General features: G+C 38.0%; 1 protein-coding gene and 1 long non-coding RNA gene across 3 annotated transcripts in view; one reads left to right on the top strand and one right to left on the bottom strand.

Annotated features, from left to right (window-relative positions):
* LOC133532082 (unconventional myosin-Va) overlaps positions 1–26,292 on the bottom strand; it is a 91,786-nt gene that overhangs the window by 58,915 nt on the left and 6,579 nt on the right. For both annotated transcript variants that reach the window (XM_061870577.1, XM_061870576.1), the window contains exons 2-16: positions 22,641–22,763; positions 20,417–20,535; positions 17,606–17,688; positions 15,019–15,141; positions 14,140–14,270; positions 13,396–13,530; positions 11,307–11,391; positions 10,749–10,856; positions 10,025–10,149; positions 9,309–9,410; positions 7,408–7,552; positions 6,936–7,072; positions 5,780–5,978; positions 4,894–5,129; positions 382–560 (exon numbers count right to left, since the gene is read on the bottom strand). In XM_061870577.1, coding sequence (XP_061726561.1) covers positions 382–560; positions 4,894–5,129; positions 5,780–5,978; positions 6,936–7,072; positions 7,408–7,552; positions 9,309–9,410; positions 10,025–10,149; positions 10,749–10,856; positions 11,307–11,391; positions 13,396–13,530; positions 14,140–14,270; positions 15,019–15,141; positions 17,606–17,688; positions 20,417–20,535; positions 22,641–22,763 — 2,030 coding nt within the window. The remainder of the gene's footprint in view (positions 1–381; positions 561–4,893; positions 5,130–5,779; positions 5,979–6,935; positions 7,073–7,407; positions 7,553–9,308; positions 9,411–10,024; positions 10,150–10,748; positions 10,857–11,306; positions 11,392–13,395; positions 13,531–14,139; positions 14,271–15,018; positions 15,142–17,605; positions 17,689–20,416; positions 20,536–22,640; positions 22,764–26,292) is intronic.
* LOC133532088 (uncharacterized) lies at positions 23,413–24,965 on the top strand. The gene is made up of 3 exons (XR_009801642.1): positions 23,413–23,806; positions 24,077–24,251; positions 24,724–24,965. It is a non-coding gene; the product is annotated as an uncharacterized LOC133532088 (long non-coding RNA).

The following is a 26,292-nucleotide window of genomic DNA, read 5'->3' as shown; positions in this document are numbered from 1 at the left end:
AATATTATGGTACCATCAAGCTGATCTGATGATGGAGACAGGAGGTAGCCATAGGAACTCTGTGATAAAACAACGCAACCTAATTGTTTTTGGGGTTTTTAGAATTGTCTCAATGAGTATTAGTTGCCTGTGGAAAAAAAGTACAGTCAGCGATAAAAGCTTGTACCAATTTTTTTTTTTTTTTTGCCAAAACTTATTTACAACCTTATTCTTGCATGAGCCTTGTGTAGAACCCTTTTCTTTTGCAGAATTAGTCGGACCGCGAAGTGACAGTGATTATTGTCGATTCCTTAAAATCTACCGCTGAAGGGTGAAGCCAGCAGTGGCTTCATTCGTGCAAAAATAAGTGCCATAGTCTGGTACTTTTATTGGATTGCTTGCCTCAGTTGGTTGACGGCCCTCGCGGGATGGAACTGGAAGGGCTGCTTGGTGTCGTTGGGCTTGATGCAGCGCACGTAGTGCGGGGTGGTCGCGGACAGGGTCGCCATGAGAGCCGAAAGAGATGCTCGGAATTGCGCCCCTACTGTCTGCTTCTGGCCGGATGCTCTGCGAGGAGGTTGCTGTAATAATGGACTTTTTTATTCAATTGATTAGATAGTTAGTCTCGGCATTGATTTTAGGTTCCATAAGATGATAGGTCACTTGATAAGATACGACACTTTAAAATTATTTTGGAAGGCAAGATCGAAGGTTGAGGAAAACCACGAGCAAGTTACACGCAGCAACTAGAAGGAAAAGCAAATGTCGTGTCTTACAGGGACCTAAAGAACTTGGCCGAGGACCGCGAAAACTGGGGTCTACTCCACCGACAAGAGTCATGCTCTTAAATGATGATGATGAAAACGGGGTCGCTTAGAAATACGGAGGCGACTTTGAAATTCCAGCTTTTAAGCCATAATATATTTTTATGTAAGTAGGCAATTTTTCTGTAGGTGAACGTCAATATATAGCAATCTAACAAGTTACACAAACAGTTTCAGTAAATAATGAATAATGATAATTTTGTGGCCGTTTTAAAACTATCAAAGTAACCCCAAATTTCCTGAAGTCACCCCGGTTGTACCAGTTACCTATATGTTAGCCCTTTTGGAATTTTTGATATACTTGGTATATATAGATATATATAGATAGTTTTGCGGATAGTAAAATAAGTGGCACTGCAGTATTCTAACGTCATTACGATATAATATACGTAGCTGTGATATTTTACCTTTTTTTTCATCATTTTTGGTCAACTTGGCATTTTATTTATTTATTTTAAACTTGATTTCACAATCATAATAAATAAATATATAAAAAAACAGCCAAATGCGAATCGGGCTCGCACTACGTGAGTTCCGTACTTTTTTAGTATTTGTTGTTATAGCGGCAACAGAAATACATCATCTGTAATAATTTCAACTGTCTAACTATCACGGTTCATGAGATACAACCTGGTGAGAAAGACAGACGGACGGGCAGCGGAGTCTTAGTAATAGGGTCCCGGTCCTTAGGAACCCTAAAATAGTACATTACGATACAAGTGCGAAAAATAGGAAATTCGAAACGAGTGGCGATAAATTAAAACACGACCGAAGGGAGTGTTTTAAATCGACACGAGTTGCGAATTACCTATTCGCACATGTATCGTACAACGTTTTACAGTACATATGGCCCTTTAAATGTTCGACACAGTAACATAATATGCTACTTCTCGCACTAGTGCTATAAAGTAGCCCCATATGTACTGTAAAGGCATTTAAATTATAATAAATAAAATTAATATTCACTATTAAAGGCAGTCCAGTCCATAGTACCATATAACCAAGCAGATATTTCAAAAGTCGGTGCGTTGAGAAAAATCCATACAGACAACACAAGATCTACCACATTTAAAACAAAAACATAAAATACAATTTTACAGTACATATGGTGCTACTTTACCGCACTCGTGCGAAAATTTGCATATTACTGTAGTATATCACAATACTACATGTAGGTAGATATAACTAGTAAGTTAGGTATAGATATAGTTATGTGGGTATGCCGCTCGCGCTTAACCATGTTTTTAGTTGAGAATAAACCGCCAATGAAGTCACATCGTGTTTCTTTATATCGCCCTATACATACATATCATTTGGCGCAGTCGGTAGGATAGATAATGGACCCCCATTTAGTAGTGAACAATTCGCAAGTTTCTTAATGAAAAATGGGGTCACACACATCACGTCAGCTCCTTACCAACCTGCGTCGAATGGGGAAGCGGAGATAGCTGTGCGCACAATAAAAAAATGTTTAAAGAAGGCAACGAAAGAAAACACTAACCCTAACCAATTTTTACAGCGCTTTTTGTTAGATTATAGAAACACTAAACACTGCACTACGGATGAGTCACCAGCTGCATTGTTGCTAGGGCGTCAATTAAAAACAAGACTTGACCTACTCAAAACCGGTCTGTTTGACACTGTAGAAAAAAATAAGCAAACAAAAATAGCTCGTGGACCCCAGAACAGTAGGTCATTCGAAGTCGGGGATTTAGTGTGGGCCAGAGACTTCCGTAAGGGTCATAAGTGGATTGAGGCTACGATTAAGCAGGTATTAGGCAACAATAACTATAAAGTTCAGACAGAGGAAGGCATAATATCTCGGCACACAAATCAATTACGCGCGCGCCACGATTACGGGACGGCGCCGACGGACGAGCGCGAGGCACGTTACAATGGCGTGACATCGGGCGTTAACGTAGCTCCCCTGGCGGCGGCAGGTTGTAGGATCCCGAGGGATGCACCAGCGCCACCCGCCGCCAGCCCCAGACCGGTGCGCGCTCGCATGCCTGTTATGCGTTACGGTTTTGAAGAAGCGTATCCGTAAACATGAGAATAATATATATTTTACAGTACATATGGGGCTACTTTATAGCACTAGTGCGAGAAGTAGCATATTACGTTATTGTGTCGAACATTTAAAGGGCCATATGTACTGTAAAACGATGTACGATACATGTGCGAGTAGGTAATTCGCAACTCGTGTCGATTTAAAACACTCCCTTCGGTCGTGTTTTAATTTATCGCCACTCGTTTCGGGTTTTCTATTTTTCGCACTTGTATCGTAATGTACTATTTTCCTTATTGTCAAACACAGTTATAATTATATATATTATTAACAAAAAAAAAAATTAAACCTATATGACATACCATGTCATCAAAATAGCCTCCTAAGGGTCACCATAATTACAAGACAATTACAATTTACGTTGGGTTATATTAAGTTGTGTTTTACAACTCGCATCATCTAAATTGAAACAATCGCTAATCTTTTCCATTTGGAAGATACTTACATTTTATTGAGGTTATTCGTACTACATGCATATGCATAACAGTAACGAGGTTAAACTATCATACCTTTCCATTGTTAATAATTGGCGCTAGTTTTAAGTCACCATCATTTTTTTTTTCCTTTATTGTAAGTAAGTACCTACTTGGATTACGGGGAGAGTAAATAGGTACAGTATTAGCCCTCACTTCAGTCATTTCTTGCATTTTTAGGGTTTAACTGTAAAACTATTATTATTTGTTATAACTTTAGTCAATAAGAATTATCGCCTAAGCAATTATGTAAACGCCACATCCCTTCTTACTTATAGTGTCCGCCATGTGTCATCCAGCAAACAGCTGTTACTCGCCTGACCTAGTTACACATATACTTAAGCATCTGCATGTGCCTATGTACAATACAATCAAGTAAGTACGTACAAGACAGAACCTATCGGTAAGGGGGGAAGTAGTGTAGTATATCACAATACTACATGTAGGTAGATATAACTAGTAAGTTAGGTATAGATATAGTTATGTGGGTATGCCGCTCGCGCTTAACCATGTTTTTAGTTGAGAATAAACCGCCAATGAAGTCACATCGTGTTTCTTTATATCGCCCTATACATACATATCAATTACGTTATTGAGTCGAACATTTAAATGGCCATATGTACTGTAAAACGTTGTACGATACATGTGCGAATAGGTAATTCGCAACTCGTGTCGATTTAAAACACTCCCTTCGGTCGTGTTTTAATTTATCGCCACTCGTTTCGAACTTCCTATTTTTCGCACTTGTATCGTAATGTACTATTCTCAAACTTGTAATGAAATGTTGACATAACTAACTTCAAATTAGGTCCGGAAATACTACATATCAGGTGCGATGAGTGATGATGATATGTAAAGGAATTTCATACAGCCTTACACACCTAGGCCTGTAAGGCAACCTTCTTTTGTTTTTTAAAGTCAAATAATGGCACCTCTTGACATTCAACTATAAAAAACCTATAAGCAAAATTCTGCCAGTATGCATTTTTTAATTTTTTTGCCTTTTTTTGTGTTTTTTTTTCTTTTTTGTGTTTGTTAAATATTATTTCGGGGATTCAAAGGGGAACAAAAATTTCATTATTTTTGCGCTACGACGCACGGTTTAGGAGATACAGCCCCAAAAAGTTTTATTTTTTTCAGTCATGCAGAAATCTTTATAGTGCTGTATCTCCTAAACCGTGCGTCGTAGCTTAAAAATAATCAAATTTTCGTTCCCCTTTCGGTAACAACAAAAAACACACAAAAAAAAGAAAAAAAGAAAGAAAAAGAAAAGAAAAAAGCGTAATGGCGTGCGTGGTAGCGCCAAAATAATTACATTTTTATTCCCCTCCAATACCCCACGCACTGAATAACCTATCACATTAGGACATGAAAAAATCATCATCATCATCATCCTATTTTTTTTAAAATTATTTCATTGCAAGTTTGAGAAAAGCACTATACAAATCTCGGCGGGAAACGGGGTTGCCGGCCGCGTATCCCTAGCCGACCTATATCTACTTGGCCTGCAACCCTTCGTTTCCCGTCCTATATAGTAATGTCCTATTACCGTAAGACTAGTAAGCGGCACAGCAGGCGTGTTCCGTCGTCGTGACGGCAGAGGCAACGTCGCAGTCGCATTTTCCTCCGACACCCGCTCGGAGGCAAACATGGCGTGGATCAGCCGGCAACTGCTCGCTGACTTGATGCATTCTAACTGCTCTTCTGATACTGTGTCTCTGTTCTTCTCTAGAAAACCCCCGCATTGGTATTCAACGTTGTCAGCGAAGTGTTTTATTATAAATGCTAGAACAAAAATATATATTTTAAACTTTAAATCGTACAAACTCCGAAGGTTCGATGGTAACAAAACCAAAGAGAATTTGAAATAGCGGTGGTAGTCAAAGAAAACTTTGTAGCCATCTTTCGACACATGGTTATAACTTTTAGAACGCCATTTGACTTTGATCCTTATTCTTTTACTGATATGTGTCAAATCTTTTAAATATCAAAAAGTGGCAACGTGTAATAAATCAAAAGCCAGAGGTATAGCGACATCGTTTCGAGTGATGGAGCCATAACCTTTAAGTTGTGCCCGGGAAGACGGCGTCACTTTTTGATATTTAACAAATTTAACACATATCAGTGAAAGAATAAGGATCAAAGTCAAATGGCGTTCTAAAAGGAAAATGGCGGTAAATTTACGTGGCTACAAAGTTTTCTTGACATTACACCTCTATTTCAAATTCTCTTTGGTCAAACGGAAATAGCACATCTCATTTTGGAATTCTTGTCCGTTTAGGCATTTTTTAGTCAGTTTTGTCATTTATCTTGTATTGATTGTAACAATTGTCACTGTTAAGACGACATGAACATATGGCACGATTGGCATTTCGGTTGAGAAATGGTGACTAGGGACTACCAAACTTGCTGAAGGAGCCCTTAGCTTCGCTCACCTTGGTTCCCAAACCTGGGTTTCATGAAGTGCGGGTACTTGTGGCAGCTCTCGTGCAGCTTGGCCACGAAGCCCTGGTCGGAGCCCTGCGGCACGCGGCACTGCTCGTCCAGGAGCGCCAGCACTCCGAGCCGGTCCTCGATCAGGTCGATGCAAGGCTGGTTGTCGTAGAAGTCGATCATTTTCCATGATATTTCTTCCTGTAAAAAAAATCGGTATATATACTTGCAATCTTTTTTTTTATTTGTTTTTTTATAACTAGGACAAAAATGTAATTCGAGTAGGAAAGCACTATTAAATAATAAAATATTTAAGCCCTCTACGCTATATGCAAAAAAATCCATTTCACGACAAAAATGCCTTACATAATTCTGGAAAAGAGCTGATACTCTACAAGCTGCTGGATCGATTTCTATCAAACATAGCTAAGAACCACCGCATACGCATCGAAATCGGTCCATCTGTTGGAGAGCTACGATGCCATAGACAGACAGACAGAGACACCCCTCTTTTTGGGTCGGAGGTTAAAAAACTAGATGGGAAAAGTTGGTTAAGCAGTGTATGTATTTAACACATTCACGGTCCATGCCCCGTATATTGGTCATGTCATGACGAACCTCTGTTACAAAGCCGTATGGTTAAAAATTACTAGACAAGAAACCGTCACTGAGAAAGATCGCTGAAATTTTTTTTTTTTTTTTTATACTACTTCGGTGGCAAACAAGCAAACGGCCCGCCTGATGGTAAGCAGCCTCCGTAGCCTATGTACGCCTGCAACTCCAGAGGAATTACATGCGCGTTGCCGACCCTAAACCCGCCCCCCGTCATTGAGCTCTGGCAACCTTACTCACCGGCAGGAACACAACACTATGAGTAGGGTCTAGTGTTATTTGGCTGCTGTTTTCTGTAAGGTGGAGGTACTTCTCCAGTTGGGCTCTGCTCTAGATCTGGAATGACATCCACTGGCTGTGCCCTACCACACAAAGCGAGATGACATTCACAATGCCCATACCTCTCTTTTGGACGTAGTTTAAGGACGTACCCGGGTCAAGATACATTTAAACCAAAATGGTATCCAACGCCTAAAATCTAGACTTTATCTTTTGGCCTACACTTTTACCATCAGTGCTTGTATTTCTAAAATAGTAGATACTAACCTTAATATATTCGTCCTGCTCTAACTTGAATACGTGCGAGTTGAATTGTTGTTGCAACTTCTCGTTGGCGTAGTTGATGCAAAACTGCTCGAAGGAGTTGATTTCGAACGTTTCGAAGCCGTAGATGTCTAATACACCTAAAAAAGGAATAATAAGTTATTATTTGTTATATTTATATAGGGCAGGCAACATATTTATTACACCGCTGGTATTTTAGAGCTTCCATAGGCGGCGTTACCCAAAATTGTTAGTAAGTTTCTTTTGAGTCAAAAAATCCTCGGGAGGCAATTCATAATTATCGTATTTTGAATGCAGATAAATTTATTATATACAAAAACTCGTGTCAATGAATACCACTCAACATACTACTTTTTACATCTCCAAGAATGACATTTTTGGCAAAATTTTGCTATTATGCCCAACTTACCAATAGTTTTTTGTTCATTTTGGCATTTTCATATTTTATATTTACCTATAAAGTGGTTTTTATTCTGCTCCGTCTCCAGCGCGCGGTTCACACACTTGACGAGCCAAGCGAACAGTTCGCCGTACATTCGCTTAGCGAGCGCGTCGCGAGCGAATGCGGCTCGTTTCGTGTCCATTTGGGATACTATCACCTTTGAAAAAAAAAAAACTTGTTAAAAATCACTTCTGGTAGAAACTTTTACCGCCTGGTCTTTTAACAGTCATCTACTACTCATGGATATGACTTTAACAAACAAATTTGCTGATGTTGTGTTATTTTATAATATAATTCCAATGGACACATCTAGTCTACATCGGCTCGATGTATCATAAAATCGTATTAAAGCTTAATCCTACGGCAAACAACAAAAGTGGAATAATAAGTGTGAAAGACACCTAACTACCAACCAAAGGTACAAAAGAACGTCAAATAACAGATAAGTAACTACCAAAACATTTTTTTCGCATTTATAGCATATGACCAAAGAATCGTACGACTGACAACGACGTCGGCCCTCACGCGTCTGCCCGCGTTCGGGCTACACACTCTGTCACATCGCCCCCTGCGCTGTGCGCTAAAATGAACCGATTTGGGATGAAAAAAAAAACAAATTCAAATTACAAAACAATCTAAAACTCTTACTAAAATAGTCTAACTAATCTTGTGTCCCCATACACACTTTGGACCCCCATTTCACCCCCTTAGGAGGTGAATTTTAAAAATCCTTTCTTAGTGCACCGCTAGACCTTGTAAAGAACCTACGTGCCAAATTTGGAATCTCTAGAACCAGCGGTTTAGGCTGTGCATTGATATGTCAGTCAATCAGTCAGTTTCTTCTTTTATGGCAAAATACTTTCAACATTTTTCATGTCCACAATATTAAATTTTTAAATTATTCAATGCCATTTTCGTAAATAACGTCGCAAAAAACCATAAAAATGACACCCATATTGATATTTAGTAATTTCAACCTCATCGCACCCCAACAGGGGATGCGTATTTCTCGTCCACCTCGTTAGATTTTAAAATCGTTATTTTCGTAATCAGCGACCCGATAAACCATAGTAATAATACCCATGTTGATTTTTAGACTTTGTCACTATATTTCCCCCTTTTAGGGGTTGAATTCTCAAAAAACCTGAAACACGTGTTCACTCATTTATCGTTAAGAATACTCTTGTAAAGTTTCGAATAAAATAGTCTAACTAATCTTGTTTCCCCATACAACTTTGGACCCCCATTTCACCCCCTTAGGGGATGAATTTAGAAAAATTCTTAGTGCACCCCTAGACCTTGTAAGGAACCTACGTGCCAAATTTGGAATCTCTAGAACCAGCGGCTTAGGCTGTACTTTGATATGTCTGTCAGTCAGTCAGGCAGTTTCTTCTTTTCTATATACAGATAACAAGTACTGGTTTCTATTAGCACGTCTTGTTATCGTTCATTTTATTATTATTTTTAATCACTCACTTAATTAGTAATGTTTTTTTTCTGATGGTCGTGTACCTAAGTAAACGCGCGTAAAGCACTGATTTTAAAGCTCTTATTTGAAAATTTCATAAAGTTTGGACTGTTCAAAATTGTAATTTTGTATTACAAATATCCTGTAAGTACTTCAACTTTAATAAACTACATTTTTGTTATTATTCATAAAATTCATTGTCATTAGTCTTTCACTAGTATCCCAAATAACAGCACAATCAATCAAAATTGCACATTTTTGAAGATAACTTTTCATTCTCAACTTCCACACTGTGGAAGTCTGTGCGTGGTTTATGCAGGGTTAGATAGGTCCGAATGTGGTAAGTAGATTGTTTTTTTTTTATGGAGGATAGGCAGGCGTTTGATTGTCAAACGTTAGCGCTTGTAGCTTGTCAGTCTATAGAGAGACGGGTTGTACGACATACCTCATGGGCAGAAGCAATCCGTCGATGCGTCAGCCACCGACACAGCTCCGGCTTCGCCACCCCGAGAAGCGAACAGACGATTTGTAGGTGTTTGTCGTTTGGCTGTAAGAAAAAAAAATCAACATGTAAAAACTGATAAAGTGACATTAAATGTCTGTCTATCCCGCTATAGATAAAAGAGTCAAAAGCATTTATTTGTCCAACATAGGTATGTATCAGTGGCGGATCGTTCAAAGAACTCGATTCCCACCGGCTTGTCTAATTTCAGCCCGTTGAGTACTTTCACGATCGGTTCATGGAGAAAAGGAAAGCAAAATTAGCTCCGGGTTCCCCACGAATATTTGTGACGCGCCGCCGCTGGTATGTATACATCAGTACAAGAGGATGGAAGCCTTGGTGCTTGACCTTTCAAGGGATTACATGCGCGCCAATGCACTCGCTAAATGTCGATGTCGATCGAGCGAAGTGGACAAGAAAAAGGCGGACAGCAGAAGCAGTAACTGGGGACGGAGCTAGGATAAACATTTTACATTTTTGTAGCTTTTGAGACAGAAACGGAAGTCTGCTGATGGCTTTTTGAAAACTGCATCTTGCACATATGAGATGGGAATAGATGATGTATTGAGTTACGGAGAGAGGTCAACCACACTAGAAATGTACGGAATACATTCGTGTTTCTTTTCATTCAATTTTCTCTAAATTTCAAAACCTCTCACATCGATATAAGCGCCGTCTTCCTCCACGTCCCCCGAGTCGGGCTCGCACATAAGTTCAATATTGCCAAGATGGAGGATACACGCCAATACAGTGAACATATTTTGTTGTTCCGTTTCTGACACACCTGTAAACAATAAATGTTAATAAATATGATTTTACTACAAAAATACTGCCAAACGCACAAAGGATTGCAAAATATTTTACACATGATTGACCTAACCTAAACTTGACCGTTTTTTTTGCTCAATTGTCACTTTAGCCATTTGAAATCAGAAAAATATCTTTTGCCTTAAATCTTATCGATAGACCCTTATACTACATTTTAGTGATTGTTGTATTCAATAATGAAGCTCCTGAGTCATGGGTGTTTTCTATGTATTTAAGTATTTATAAATATTTATATATTATATATATCGTTGTCTAAGTACCCTCAACACAAGCCTTATTGAGCTTACTGTTGGACTTAGTCAATTTGTGTAATAATGTCTTATAATATAAAAAAAAAAAAAAAAAACAAAAAAAAGCTAGTGATCAGTAATCTTTTTCCATGAACTACTTTACCTGTCACAAATAATGATATTTGTGTCAAATTGGCGTTTAGTCATTCGATGAATGTTGGTTTTGGCCAGTTTGGCATTTTATGAAAGTTTTAAAAATATTAAACATGGCCTGTATAATATTGTTTAAGTATTCATTTACGCTGCGTTGTATATAGGTACTCGCCTAAGGTGGTAAGTGCGTTTTTGGTCTCGTTGAATGCTCTCAGGTCGTCGACGCCATCTATGTCAGGACTGCCGCCTTGGTTCAAATAGTGAAACGAGTCTTGGTGGTCTGAAACAATAAATTTATTGTAACGAATGTATTTCGGACGCTATATTTCTAGAGCGTCCCGCGATATTGAAAATGAAACTACACATTTGTGTTATATATACATATGTAATGTAGGTACACCAAGATTATGCTTGCTTGCTTAGGGTAGATGTAGTTTGCCAGTCTTTAATTAAACCTCCTACAAATCGCATCAAGTGTTTGTACTGCTCACACCTAGACTTCCCATTCCTATGTTCCTGGATTCTATAATATTCTTTATTATCAGCCGACTAAAGGCCTAAGCTATTAGCTTGCATACATAATATTACAAATATTATTTAAAATTATGAAAAAAAAATATTTGTGAAAACTTGAAATTTTTATTAAATGGTCCCAAACGATTCTGTTTTTTTAACATCCTGTAAATAATAATCTGTAGGTTAATAAAAAGAGATTGCGGGCAAGTCTCACCCAGCTGCAGCTCGGGCATGCTGCGCGCCGCGGCGCACAGCTGGTAGAACACGTGATAATTCCTCTCTCCAGCACTTTGATACACCTGTAAGGCGATGTAAATAGTTTAATTCAATACCGGATAATTTGACGACCGGTTTAGCCTAGTGGGTAGTGACCCTGCCTACGAAGCTGATGGTCCCGGGTTCAAATCCTGGTAAGGGCATTTATTCGTGTGATGAGCATGGATATTTGTTCCTGAGTCATGGGTGTTTTCTATGTATTTAAGTATTTATAAATATTTATATATTATATATGTCGTTGTCTAAGTAACCTCAACACAAGCCTTATTGAGCTTACTGTGGGACTTAGTCAATTTGTGTAATAATGTCGTATAATATTTATATATATAATACCGAGTATGTTGTTTCACTAAGTAAAAATAACCGGCCAAGAGCATGTCGGGCCACGCTCAGTGTAGGGTTCCGTAGTTACTCTTCTGTCACAATAAGCTAAACTGGAGCTTAAAGTATAGTAAATTGTTAACCAAGGGATGAAACGGTACCTTTCACCCGAGTTAAACAAATAGGCAAATTTGCATAATCAGTACCTAATTAAAGTAAGTCTTTTTACTATGAAGGGAAAACTTTTTGCGATAACTCAAAAACAGCTAAACTGATCATGTCTGCTATAGTTTTCATTTAATGTCTTTCTTAAGCTCTACTTCCACGATTTTTTTCATATTTTTTGGACCTATGGTTCAAAAGTTAGAGGGGGGGGTACACATTTTTTTTTTCTTTCGGAGCGATTATCTCCGAATATATTCACTTTATCAAAAAATGTTTCCTGAAAACCCCTATTAGTTTTGAAAGACCTTTCCAACGATACCCCACACTCTAGGGTTGAAGCGAAAAAAAAATTTCAACCCCACTTTACGTGTAGGGGAGGTACCCTAAAAAAATTAAATTTTTAGATTTTATTGTACGACTTTGTCGGCTTTATTGATTTATATATCCATGCCAAATTTCAGCTTTCTAGCACTAACGACCACGGAGCAAAGCCTCGGACAGACAGACAGACAGACAGACAGACAGACAGACAGACAGACAGAGAGACAGACAGACAGACGGACATGGCGAAACTATAAGGGTTCCGTTTTATGCCATTTGGCTACGGAACCCTAAAAAAACATTTATTCTGGTAAAAAAAAACCCTGCTTTTACAATTTAGTTTTTTCTGCCAAACTGTAAGTCAGTTTGTTGGCAGAGGGAACTCCCTTAAATACAGATGGGTTAGCTTATTGCCTAGTTAATTAATAAGTAAGTAAATACGGTACATCTTATAGCTTATTGTGGTGGTAATTTAATTTTGTTAGTAATTTCGTAACTTAAAAAAAAATAATGAAAAGACATAACGTGTCTTTAACAGGGTGGCTGTGTTGGAGTTACAAATTGGGGTGGCGCCATCTAGTAGCGTAATAATTACATAATACTATAGTAATACCGGGCACTCGACTTTTCGCAAAAAAATATATCCACTTATTGGCAGTATTGGCACTTGATATTTTTTGTTTATAATATACAAATCGCCTGATGGTAAGTGATTAACGTCGCTCATGGACACACGCAACACACAGAGGGGATGTAAATGCGTTGCCGGCCTTTAAGATGGGGAACGCTCTATTCTTGCAGAATCCTTGTTTTTTCTTGGTTCCAGAAAAAAAACACAAGGACTCACCTCTAGCAGAATTACCATGTCGGAGTAACAAATTATAGTGGCGCCATCTAGTCGCATATCGTTAATAACTAATACAACTCTGCTCTTCTCATGGATGTACGTCCTCATACTAGCACCAGATATTCTGTACAACTCGTCGAAATATGAATTTGCCATTGCAAGTGGTTTAAAAAGTGGCCAGCATCAAGTGGCCGGAGTTGCAAGCATTTGCAGACTAGGTGACATCTCACGAAGTCGAGGCTCGAGATCATACTTACGTGCCAACAACAAGTGTTAAAAAAACACATGAGGACTTGTCCCTAGCAGGAAGGCCGTGATGAAGTTACAAATTAAAGTGGCGCCATCTAGTAGAATCTTGTTAATTAAAACTTACCACTCTGCTTTTCTCAAGCAAGTACGTCCTCATACTAGCACCAGATATTCTGTACATCTCGTCGAAATGGATTTCTATGAATTTGCCGAAGCGGGAGGAGTTGTCGTTGCGGGTGGTTTTCGCATTGCCGATGGCCTGCGAATTAAAAAAATATAGAGTGGAACCCCCTTATTAATAAAACGTTACGGGCCTGATTTAGTTAAATTATGTTTTGTCCCTTTCTTACAAATACATACGTCAAAATGACAGATAAAGACAAACGATTCACAGCTAATTCAGGTCAGTAACGCGTTTATGAATAACGCCATAAGTCTGTAAGTATAGGTAGAAAGTTTATGACGAGGAACGTTTACTTTCATTAACATTTATAAACCTACTGTTTATCAAATATATATATCGTTGTCTAAGTACCCTCAACACAAGCCTTATTGAGCTTACTGTGGGACTTAGTCAATTTGTGTAATAATGTCCCATAATAAAATTAAAAAAGAGAATTTGAAATAGAAGTGGATTGTCACAGAAAACTTTATAGCCACAGTAAATTTACTGCCATCTTTCGACACATGATTAAAACTTTTAGAACGCCATTTGACTTTGATCCTTATTTTTTCACTGATATGTGTTAAATTTGTTAAATATCAAAAAGTGGCGCCATCTAATAGATCAAAGGCCAAACAACCTTTCGCCTGTGCCCGGTGCCGACCGGGTGACTGCGGCTGTTCAAAATAATTCCTTTCGACTTACCTCCATGATAGGACTGGAAGCGAGCACTTTTCTCTCGACCTGCGTCTCGCTTGCATTGCCGCCCACGGCCGCAAAGTAGCGCATTGCGTACTTCGCTGATACAGTTTTGCCGGCGCCTGATTCGCCGCTCACTGTCCACAAATAAATCATTGTTTTAGAGATTTTACACATTTACAAATGGACAATTACTGTCTGTGCAGTAAAGTCCAACAAGAAAGAGCAGATATCAAAAAGTTATTGATAGATGAGAAAAAGTTAAGACTTTTTCCATCGTTTTGACATCGGACTGTAAGGAAAGTTCAAATGCTTTAAGTAAAAAGTATGCGCCTGACTTCATCTGTTACTTGACTTGTCAGTAAATGTTAAGCGTACAATGTATGACATGTTCAAACCCCGGCTCGTCCCAATAAGTTTTTCGGAACTTATGTACGAAATATAATTTGATATTTACCAGTCGCTTTTCGGTGAAGGAAAACATCTTGAGGAAACCGGACTAATCCCAACAAGGCCTAGTTTACCCTCTGGGTTGGAAGGTCAGGTGGCAGTCGCTTTCGTAAAAACTAGTGCCTACGCCAAAGCTTGGGATTAGTTGTCAAGCGGACCTGGCTCCCATGAGCCGTGGCAAAATGTCGGGACAACGCGAGGAAGAAGAAGAAGTATGACCATGACATAACATTTTGGATATGTCACAATTTTTGCGATAATTTTCTGTTAACAGAGTGTAATTAGTCCTATAGATAGTACAATTTTTTAAACATTTTTATTTTCAAAAACCGATAGAGTCAATTTTGTCTGAGTACCCGCTGTGCACGCCTTCTTGAGCTCACTGCGGGACTTATCTGTGTAAGAATATCATATATATATATTTTTTATATTGACCTATGATGCTCTGATTTCGCAGCTCCCGCTCAAGTTTCGTGTAGGCCTCCTCCGAAACGGCAAAAATATGCGGGTCCAGGTCACCCATGGATTGGCCGCGATACGCCATGATAGTTTCATCACCTGCAACAGAAGATTTAAAGATCGGATCATTTCAATACATAATAATAATCTGTTACATAACTTTTAACACACTCGTGTGTACGTTAAGGTTCTACACCGTGTTTTTTTTGATTTGCGTTAATTTCGAGGGTGCATTCCTGAGCTTAAATTAAGTAATTTTCTCAAAGACACCGATATTCTAATTAACTCCATTTCGGAAATAATCAATCATAAATTTTTATATTATAAGGCCCTTACGAGCGTGTACACTTGCCTTAGGGCCTGTTTACTTATTGATTAGTGTTTAGTGCGAGTACATACATTTGCTACTAAACGTACGTACTATCTCGGACGATCGATGTTAGAAATGACATTGATATATCACAGTTTTCAATTGTTTGGTTGAGTTAAATGTAAATCCCATGTTACAACAACGCTATATGCAACATTTAGTTACTTTTTATAAATATAAAAATTGTAAAAAAAAAAACAAAAAAAAAATTTTTTTTGAAAATTAACTGTGCCATTTAGTTTCCTTAAACGTACTTACCGAAACCCCGGAGTTAACGCAATTCAATAAAAACACGGTGTATATAGCATGATAGGTATGTAACTAGATGAAGAGAAAGCTAATTAAAGTATTACCTAATATTTGTAATGTTATTGTTGGAGGGTAGATTCAGTTTTCTGCCAACAAACTACTCTGCAGTCTGGCAGATATACTCGGTCAAACAAATCTTGTCAGTAGCAAAAGAGCGGCAAATATGAAAAATCGCGGGTTTTCGAATAATTTCAAAATCGCGTGTCATCTGTTTTATCTGTGGAATGTGGAAAGTGAATGACAGCCATCATATTTGTTTACATTCTGAATCGTTGCTATTTCAAGAGAAATTTCTGCTGTCACAATTAAATACCAATATATTAAATAAGCTTGTGCATGGACTTAAACAAAGTCAAGGTGCCTACAATATACAATCGCGCTCGTTGATCGTAAATTTTTGTAAAATTTGAGGTAATGATAGTTACTTGTTTTTGGTTCGATGTACATAGCTGCTTTTCTTAGCGCAATACCAACGCAATACTGATTTTTGAGTGTTGACCTAATTCACTTTGCTGTACATTGCTACTGAGATACTTTGCTTGACAGACTATAAGTCCCTATGAGTACTACTGTATTCTTATTTGGAAAAAAAAAGATGAACGATCATCTGAAACGGATTCAGTACCCCTAGTGTAAATTTAGTCGATAGCGAAACGTGACGTACGCGTTTGCGTTAAGTCTCATTTTGTATGGGTTTTTGAACAGCGCGCCAAGCTGGACGTTTTGGAAAGTCAAAAATCTCATACAAAATGACACGCAAACGCGTACGTCACGTTTCGCTGTCGAAAATATTTACACTAGGGGTACAGATGTCATTACACAAAAGAAAAAGTTGTGAAGTTCTCCAGTGGCTAATGTCCTTAGCACGAGTGCACCGCGAACCGCGATATTTCACGTGCAAGATAGTCCCGTTTCTTTCTTACAGTTAAAAACCGGGTAGTCTAACACGAGATATTGCCACGGAGCACGCGAGCCGAGCCTACAGGGCTGGTATCGAGCACTTTAGCTTAATACGTTTGGCAAAAAAACATTTTGAATACAAGCTTTTATCGCTGACTGTACTTTTCGACGAAACAATCCTTACAACCCCAAACACAGTCAGTATGCGTTGTTCTATCACAGAGTTCACAGAGTTTCCATCGATAGATCAGCTCCATATCATCAAAATATTGCATTTTCATCTGCAAATTTCAGCTCAATCGGAAATCGGGAAGTGAGTCAAATTTAGCTTCCAAGAATTGACCCATTATCAATAGGAAACACGTGCGAATTACCTATTCGCACGTGTACCATACAACGTTTTATAGTACAGTACCTGGGCGACCGAGCTTTGCTCGGTTATAACTATTTATTGTAATATGGTGGTGTATAGGTGATAATCTTAACTACATTTTTTTACTAAATTAAACTTGTCTAAAACAATAAAAATTAAAAAATTATATATAAACTTGAACATATAAAAAAAAAAAAACAAAAGTTAGTCACCGGGCGAGATTCGAACCCATAACACTCGTTTAGCAGTCCGCGTCTTAACCCGCTGGACCAGACAGACAGTGGCTGGCAACCCGAAATTAGCGACCATATTCTGCGTCGAAAGAAAAACGCATGAAAACTCGAAAACACGCGTTTTCCCAAACATAAGACTAATCTAGATCGATTGTATACCCCCAAAAACCCCCATATACCAAATTTCAGCGAAATCGTTAGAGCCGTTTCCGAGGTCGCAGAAATATATATATATATATATATATATATACAAGAATTGCTCGTTTAAAGGTATAAGATATGGCTCTTTAAAGTTTCGACATATGCACGGAAAGTGTTCATTCCCGCATGCGTAGGGAAAGTAGCACCATATGTACTGTAAAAGCTTGTAAAACTTACCGTAAATAGGCAATTCGGTGTAAGGGTTGATGGCGACCAGCACGATACCGCAGTACGTGTAGATGGCGTTGCGGTCACAAAACCTGGGGAGGGAAATATTATAGGTGAAGTTAGGAGCCACTTCATAGGTCAAGAAGTTAGGTCATTCCACATTTTGCACGATCTGGGAAGAAACGAGCAAGATGTCTGCTTATTCTTGATGTGGCATTTTTACATTTTAATTTGAACTCTGTAAGTATTACAATATAAGTTAGAAAACTGTTTCCAGCTTGTATTTATTTGAGAGCTGATTTAAAATAATTCGACTCAATAATACAACGAACACTATATGAGAATGAGACCATTTGTATCGAAGTCTAGCCAAAGGTCCCACTTTGTCGCTTACCATAGTAAGTGTTAGTTAGCGTTTATGGGCATTTTACGCAAATCGACAACCATTGTGCCTATTTTGCGTGTAAATTATCGCTTACCATAAGGACGAGGTTTGATTGTATCTTTATACAAATAACCTGTCAAAGCGTCCTTATGGCAAACGATAAAGTGGGGTTTTTAGCTCGGAAACGACACATTTAAATTTAATAAAATCTTCAGAAACCTATTTACACAGCTGTAAGTTATGTAAAGTCCATGTTGTTATCCAGAACGCGTCATGTTGAAACATAACTAGTATTGCATCATTCTGAACAAATTAAATATTGTATAACTAAAAATATGCTGAAAATGGCTTTCAACAAAATTTATGCCTATACAATATTGAACTTTATTCCCTTGACATAAGAATCAGGTAGGTTATCGTGTGAAAGCCAGTTATCAGTCAATGACATCATAATTAAACTTATGGCAGTACAAATCCCTGTAAGGTAATCATTTCAAATACTCAAACGTTGCTTTCCCTTGTGAGTCATTGAAATTTTATTATAGTACTATATGATGTCATACATAGGTATTACCATTACTCGCAATGAATCCATATAAAATATATAAAACTATTTCAATATTTCACGAAGCTATTGTAACATTATAAATCATTAGGTTAAACACAAATCGGTAAAACATTTTTTTTTCTTTTAAAATATCTTAACTGACATGTCTAACATGTCTTTGTGTAACCTGTCAGCTACGCCGGACGCGGACAGTGTATAAACAAGCGAGTATTATCTTTTGTAAACTTAGTAGATACCAAAGAGAATTTGAAATAGAGGATTGTCAAAGAAAACTTTGCAGCCAAAGAAAATTTACTGCCATCTTCGACACATGATTAGAACTTTTAGAACGACATTTGACTTTGATCCCTCTTTCACTGATATGTGTTAAATTTGTTAAATATCAAAAAGTGGACAAATCTACCTTCAAATGGCTCCCTAAGTCATCAGCAGCCACCAGTCAGCATGTTTTCATGTACCCCCAAGAGGGTATCTTTAGGTATTTAAATAAAAGTAAACAAAATTTACCCTCAAATAGCTCCATAAGCCAATTGAGAGTAGAAAACATTACATGATCAAATAATATAGGTTAAAGTGGTCGTTCAGCGACAGATCCAGGCGGTTTTATATTTGGTTGGTTAACCAATTAGTGTTATAACTACCCGAAAATGTACAAGTAGTTTGTTTACTTTTATTGAAATACCACCTAAAGATACAGAATATAGGATACTTTGAATCCCGGTATTCATCCCATAAGGGAGTGTAGCAGGGACATTAGGGGCTCTAATTTAGTATGAGGATTCGGTTGGGGCAGACGGATATCTTCACGGACAAAATTTGTAATAACACGAAATATGTGAATATATAAGAATTGTTTGACATGATGCCAATTGCCGCTTTCTATCACCGCACCGCTCGCCGTCGGCAGGGTGTTCATCCTCACACCCTGCCGACGGCGACAGCGAATGACAGCCATCATATTTGTTTACATTCTGAATCGTTACCGATACCCTAAATGGTCGCGTACTGTGCGGTTTAAGAGGAATTTCCTCCCGCGAACGCTTCGGCTGTGGAATGAGCTTCCTGCCGAGGTTTTCCCGAGGGGCTTCAGTATGGGGTTCAAAAAAGGAGTGTACAGGTTTTTAAAGGGTCGGCAACGCGCATGTAATACCTCTGGTGTTGCAGGCATCCATAGGCTACGGTGACTGCTTACCATCAGGCGGGCCGTATGTGTGTTCACCACCGACGTGGCATAAAAAAAATCTAAGCATATGTTATACGCCCCTTTTATGTAAACACATCAGCTACATATAGTTAGGTACAATGTACCGATAGATATGCACGAGTTCGGATGTAGATAAGAGTATCCGTATTATACGTAATGCTTATGACACATAGACGGGTAATTTTAGTATGTATTTGGAATTTCGATGTGATTTTTGCAAGAAGTTAGTGATAGAGTATATGTGATAATAGTACATTACGATACAAGTGCGTAAAATAGGAAATTGGCAACGAGTGGGGATAAATTAAAACACGACCGAAGGGAGGGATCCAAACATTAAAGTAATACTGTGTTCTACAGGATTCAAAGATACTCAAACTACAGTTACTAACCTCCTAACAGTTACAATATTGGCTTAACTTATTTTAATGATGATGATGCTGTGGACCGTTGTAGACGTAGCAGGCGCAGGAACGTACCTAGTATTATGTAGTATATAATTTGATTCAGACAGATAAGCCTAACTTAATCTTTATATCACATCTAATAGACTGAATTTTGTAAAGCGTTTGACACAGCTTGACCAATCCGTAGCGGCTGTTAACCATCTCCGGAACATATTTAAATAAAAATACCCAACTATTAGTAGTGTAGAAAGCATACCTGACTCTAAGGTTGTGGAGTACTGCAGGCTCGTGAAGGTACGATAGCGATGTGAGGTCGTTCTGCCCGATGAGGAGAGAGGGGTTGCGCAAGGGCGGCATTTGGTTCTCATCTTTTATCTGTTGAGAAAAGTAACTCGTTATTTATTTACCTCTTCCTAATTCGTATTGTGCAATAAAAACGGAAGATGTCGTCACGCGCGACTTAGAACTTGACAACTAGTATGCTAGCTGCACGGATACTCACAAGATACTCCTATGTTTGGTAAGATGTCTGTATTTTATTTTTACGGTAATTTTCATGGAATATTGTTCAATTCGTGCCAATCCATCCGAATAAGGTCAATACTAAAGAGAAGAAGTAGGGATTAATAGGATATTGTTACGCTTTGTAAGGACCATTCAAAGCAAATCATTGTTAACTTATTGTGACTAAATAACTAAACTTTGAGGTACGCAAGGTCGTTTTATCTCCGCATGCCTAAAACGTTTTATGAATTAGTCGCGTTTTGCCTAAACTTCAATCTCCAGTGGCATTGTAGACGAAGACTATGTAGTTTAGTTTGCGGACTATTTCACTTTTTGTCTATATAGTGGACTGCCTATTACGATGAAGTGGCTAACTCTCAAAATGGCATTATCACGTTTTGCCTAAAATGGAAATTTAAATAGCGTAATTCATAAAAATCTTTTTTTTTGCCTAAACTTCAAAGATATGAAGCTTATTTTCCTGATAAGTTTTTTAACCATTCGTATAATTTGGATAAGTTTTCTTATATTAATGTAATGTAAATCAATATCGTATAATAAAATATGTCGGTTCTGGCACACGCACTGTTTTGTTCACAGTTCGCCTAACACACTCCTCGCTTCGCTCGTCGTCACACCTATATAACATCTGTCAAATGACACTATTCCGTAATCCAAATGCGTTTAAGACCTAAAGCGATATAACTCAAACAGTTTTAGACCTAATGCGGATCGGTTCAACGGAGATGAAGGCATAATGATATTTAGGAAATTGGCGTTTAAGACTATAAGCGACTTAGTAAATAGGTAAAAAACGTTTTAGGCACGCGGAGAACAAAGCCGCAAGGTCATAAATAAATATAAATAAATATTAAATATTATAGGACATTATTACACAAATTGACTAAGTCCCACAGTAAGCTCAATAAGACTTGTGTTGAGGGTACTTAGACAACGATATATATAATATATAAATATTTCTAAATACTTAAATACATAGAAAACACCCATGACTCAGGGACAAATATCCATGCTCATCACACGAATAAATGCCCTTGCCAGGATTTGAACCCGGGACCATCGGCTTCGTAGGCAGGGTCACTACCCACTAGGCCAAACTGGTCGTCTAAGGTCATGTTGATGTACTTACACGATTCCACATATAACTAAGTAGGCAATCCAATTAAATGTTAACAGATTCTTAGAGCGCGATTATAGGTTCTCTCCTTTCGTATTCGCACGTCAACCAATCAATTTCAACATGCCCATACGTCAAAGGCGCCAAACAAAAGCCACACATACACACTCAAGTAAAATTAAAAAAAGTTATAAAACCCCCATGCGTCGCAATGAAACGTATGCACGGGTTTTTTTTTTCATTAAGGTTCACCAACAACAGTATTGATAAACCATGTCTAAGAACCACTGCTAGAAGCCCTGCTTTCAAACAAAGAAAACCGCATCCAAATTTACTCATAGTGTTGTGTTCCTGCCGGTGAGTAAGGTTGCCAGAGCTCAAGAAGGGTCGGCAATGCGCATCTAACTCCTCTGGAGTTGCAAGCGTACATAGGCTACGGAGACTGTTTACCACCGACGTAGTATAAAAAAAATCGGATCACCCGTTTAAGAGCTACGGTGCCGGTTCCACAGACAGACACACAAACTGACACACACGCATTGCAATCAAATTCATATTATCCCTATTTTTACATCGGGGGTTAAAATAAAAAAGTGTCCCTTTGTATAACATAGCAATGGGGGCTCATGGTCAAAGTGGAATAGCAAATTAACGATGTGGATGGTGGTACAGTTGAGTTCATAAATATGTATACATGTCTTCACCTTCATAGGTGAAAAAATGTATACATATTTATGAAACCGACTGTACTAACAGTAACTGTTAAAAGACGGTTGGTGGATCTTATAACTTTGCAATAAGGCTCAATTCAACCATGAACAATGTGGGCGGTACATACCTTGATCTGTCGTATCTCGCCGGTCTGGTCCAATTTAGCGATGAGGACTCCGGAGCGGTAGTCCGCGGTGACCGTGGCGCTCTCCCAGACTTTCTCGGGGTGCTCCACCCATATCCGGGCCCCCTGGAAAACACTTTCATCATTATCTATACATACCAAATAGGCTTAGAACACACTGCAATTAATTTATTGCGGTTGTAGAACCGCAAGAAGTATAACGTACGGCATGCTTCCTAAGCGCACGCACTTGCAAGAGTGAATCCGCAGGAAATTAGGCTGAAACCACAAGAAATTGGAATGAAACCGCACAAGAAATCATTCGCAGTGCGTTCTAAGCCTTAGGCGATCTTCACATTGGATGCCGAATCACACGATCCGGTTTGCGAGCGGGACGTCGTTATATACGGGGATAGCGCTGTCACGCTCATACCTAGAGTGAATTCGCATCAGTTTGATACACGTTACGTAAGTAAATATTCTTTTCATTTCTCATGCTCTGACCCACGTCATTGTCGTTCTATGAAGTGTGCAGAAAGTAATACATTTATGCTCTAGCATTTTACTTTCCAAGTTCTTTTTTTACAATATACCGTAAATTTAAAAATACGCAGAAAATTAAATACAAGCCGAAAAATAAGGTATGAAGAGGTGGTTTTATTGCTAAAATGTGATTTCTTCCAGACCACCTTTCGTAATAAGGTTGTTGGTTGTAATAGATAATTCGATTATTTCACAGCAGCTACAATATCATATTAAAGCAAGGGCCTGACACTCTTTGATAGAGAAAGATAGTCTTATTGCGATTCCTATAAGAGGAAAGAGAAAATAGTGCAATGCTTTGTCTTTATCACCGACCGGGTTTTTTTTCATGGTCGGGTTATGGCAGCTTAGGAAGGAGGGTGATGGCGATATACAGAAATTTATAAGAGTGAAAGAGACAAAATCCCGCAAGATGCCATACATTAAACTGTCAATCATATTGTCAAGAGTGCTAGTAAACAACGTGGTTTTCTTATTGTAGAAGTTTTATAAAGTGAATGATTGTGTTTATTAAGTATTTAATGGAGGTGTAAGAAGTTTTTACGTACAATTAACATGGTGGGGTGTTCAGTGGTTGCCTACAAAAGCAATAACTTGCGAAAATAAGCGGGTGTAACATTTCATGCGTAAGTACAAGTTTTTCGTATTTTGATCATGTATTTCTTTCTCAAATCTCACAGGAACCAAGTTACTGAGTTACATCATTACTTGGATTATGAAAAACTTGATAAAATAGGAGATATCAGTAAATTATTGCTAAAAATAAAACAGAAAGTTTGGTTATGTAAACCAGTCAAATTCAGTAGTATTTTATTTAGGGTTGCAAACAAATAGAAAAAAAAGTCCCCTGCAATTACCCCATATTTCGGGAGTTTCAAGCTATTTAATATTTCCAGCTCTCCGACGGAGGATGAAATTGTTAAAGAATGGATTGCGGGAACTGGAAAATCAAATTGGATGCCTCACAAATACTCGCGTATTTGTTCCAAACATTTTGAACAACATTGTGTCCGCAAACTGGGCAAACGAACTTTCATCGAAAAGTTTTCTTTTCCAACCTTGTTCATACACGTAAGTTGGCTGTTATTAAATAAGTAATAGTAACTAGTGGGAATAACCCGTTACACTATACACTATTAGAGTTGGTACATCTTAACAGTGTTTTGAAGTATTTATTTGGGTTCTTTGTACACGGGTCGTCTACGGGTTTTAATGGTATTAAACTCTAACAAATTATTGGGGGTAATTTCTGGGAATCAAAAATCCCACCTATTACCAGTGGGAATTTTATTTCCCAGTAGTTACCAGTGGTAAAAGGTGGGAATAAAATTTGTGTAACTACCTGTGGTAAAAGGTGGACAAAAGTTCCTAGTAGTTACCACTAGTAACAACTTGGTGGTAACTAGCAGGAATAACCCTATATAAGACCACAGACTTAAATTTTTAAATTGTTTCTTGGAGGCTTGGTACATGGGATTACGGATTATATGAGTATTAAACTCTAAAATAATGTATTTATTAAAATTGATTAATTGCCCCGCAGGAGAGGAGAGAGAAAATTCTTTTCTTCATCATGTCATGGAAATCGTCCATTCGTGCACGTCGTCGTCGTGGCAGTCTCAACAGCATTCTGAAGCTATTATTGAACTTCATATAATTGATCCACAGGTTACAAGTGTATGTGTAAATAAAGTTTTCTTGACCCCCACAATATGTACAACGCGCAACACGTAAGATTTTTTATTTAAACATAAATATTCGGTTTTAAGTAACAGTTTTAATGTAAATGACCATGTTAGCTTAAATCATATACTGCGAATCAATATTATAGCTATAAATGTCAGTGCGCTGTGTTCCTTTTCAATATCCGCATCGTCCTTTAGATTTTTAGTAATTATATGTCCTAGGTATTAAAAAATGAACACTCTGCTCAAGGCAAAACCACCGAGTGTCACCGGTTCAACTATCGGTAGGATTACCTGCTCGGAAGATGAGTATCTTACGTTTTTAGTAATATTGATGAGCCAATTTTAATCAATCAATTTTTTCAAAAATTCAATTTATTTGTGTTGTTCTCAAGTAAAAGGCACCGCACTGTCGCCTATCATAAGGACGCTCTTACAGGTTATTCGTATAGAGAGCAAGCAAATTGTATCCTTATGGTAAGCGACCACGCGGCACCCTCTACCCGAGAACGACACATTTAATTATTATTTCTAGTAAGTACAGTTATAATAATATAAGTTTTGAATAAAGAAATTACCTCTTTTGATAGTTTATCCTTTTTATTCCAACAATCACCTAATCTTATATCAACTCAAAACTTCATATTGGTAAGTAAGGCTTACTTACAAATTACTACAAAAACAAATAAACCGACTACTAGTTGCGATTATGTTCGTTATTTCTCTTGTGATACTTCGCAAGTTAGGGAGTCAAAATGGCGACTCACTCATTACGTAATTTAAGTACTTGTTGCATCATTTTCCTATTACATTTTAGGGTAATTTTTTGCGACCATGGTAACCCCATATTATGATGTCATGATGACGTCATATATGTCTTTCTCTTACCCCTGGTCGCTCGACTTCTTGTCTAGTTATATTGTATGTCTATGTATTAAAGGAAATCACTGAAACCCTCGAACACGTTTTTGCTCTTCCAAATTTAAAACCAAATCAACTAACAGTCATTAATGGTTGGTAGTATCAGTAGTATGGAAGGTGGAGGTAAGGAAAGAAATCTCCATATACCAAAAAGTGTCATCGCAAAACCTTAAATAGGTGGCGCTACAATACCCAGAGTACTTGAACAAAAAAATCAAATCGTAGACAGCGCACTTCACCCAGTCAATAACGCCTAGGTTCTTAGCTACTCTAGCGCTACTCTGGAGAGATTTGGAACTATTATTTATAGATGACAGCTGGACACTTTTGCAACAGTTCTATCATAAGAGATTTCTCACAAAGGATAATTTTACAAAATAAACTTAAGTTTTTATTTTTACCTTTGTGAGGGACTGGAGTCTGAACTAGGTTAGACCTGTATTACAGATCTCCAGGCCCTCAACCCGGAAATACAAGTTGCAATTATATAGTTACACTAAAAAAGT

The sequence above is a fragment of the Cydia pomonella genome, chromosome 26 (assembly GCF_033807575.1).
Source record: "Cydia pomonella isolate Wapato2018A chromosome 26, ilCydPomo1, whole genome shotgun sequence".
Taxonomy (NCBI): domain Eukaryota; kingdom Metazoa; phylum Arthropoda; class Insecta; order Lepidoptera; family Tortricidae; genus Cydia; species Cydia pomonella.
The sequence above is the reverse complement of the archived record's forward strand: the minus strand, read 5'-3'. Positions and strand labels throughout refer to the sequence as shown.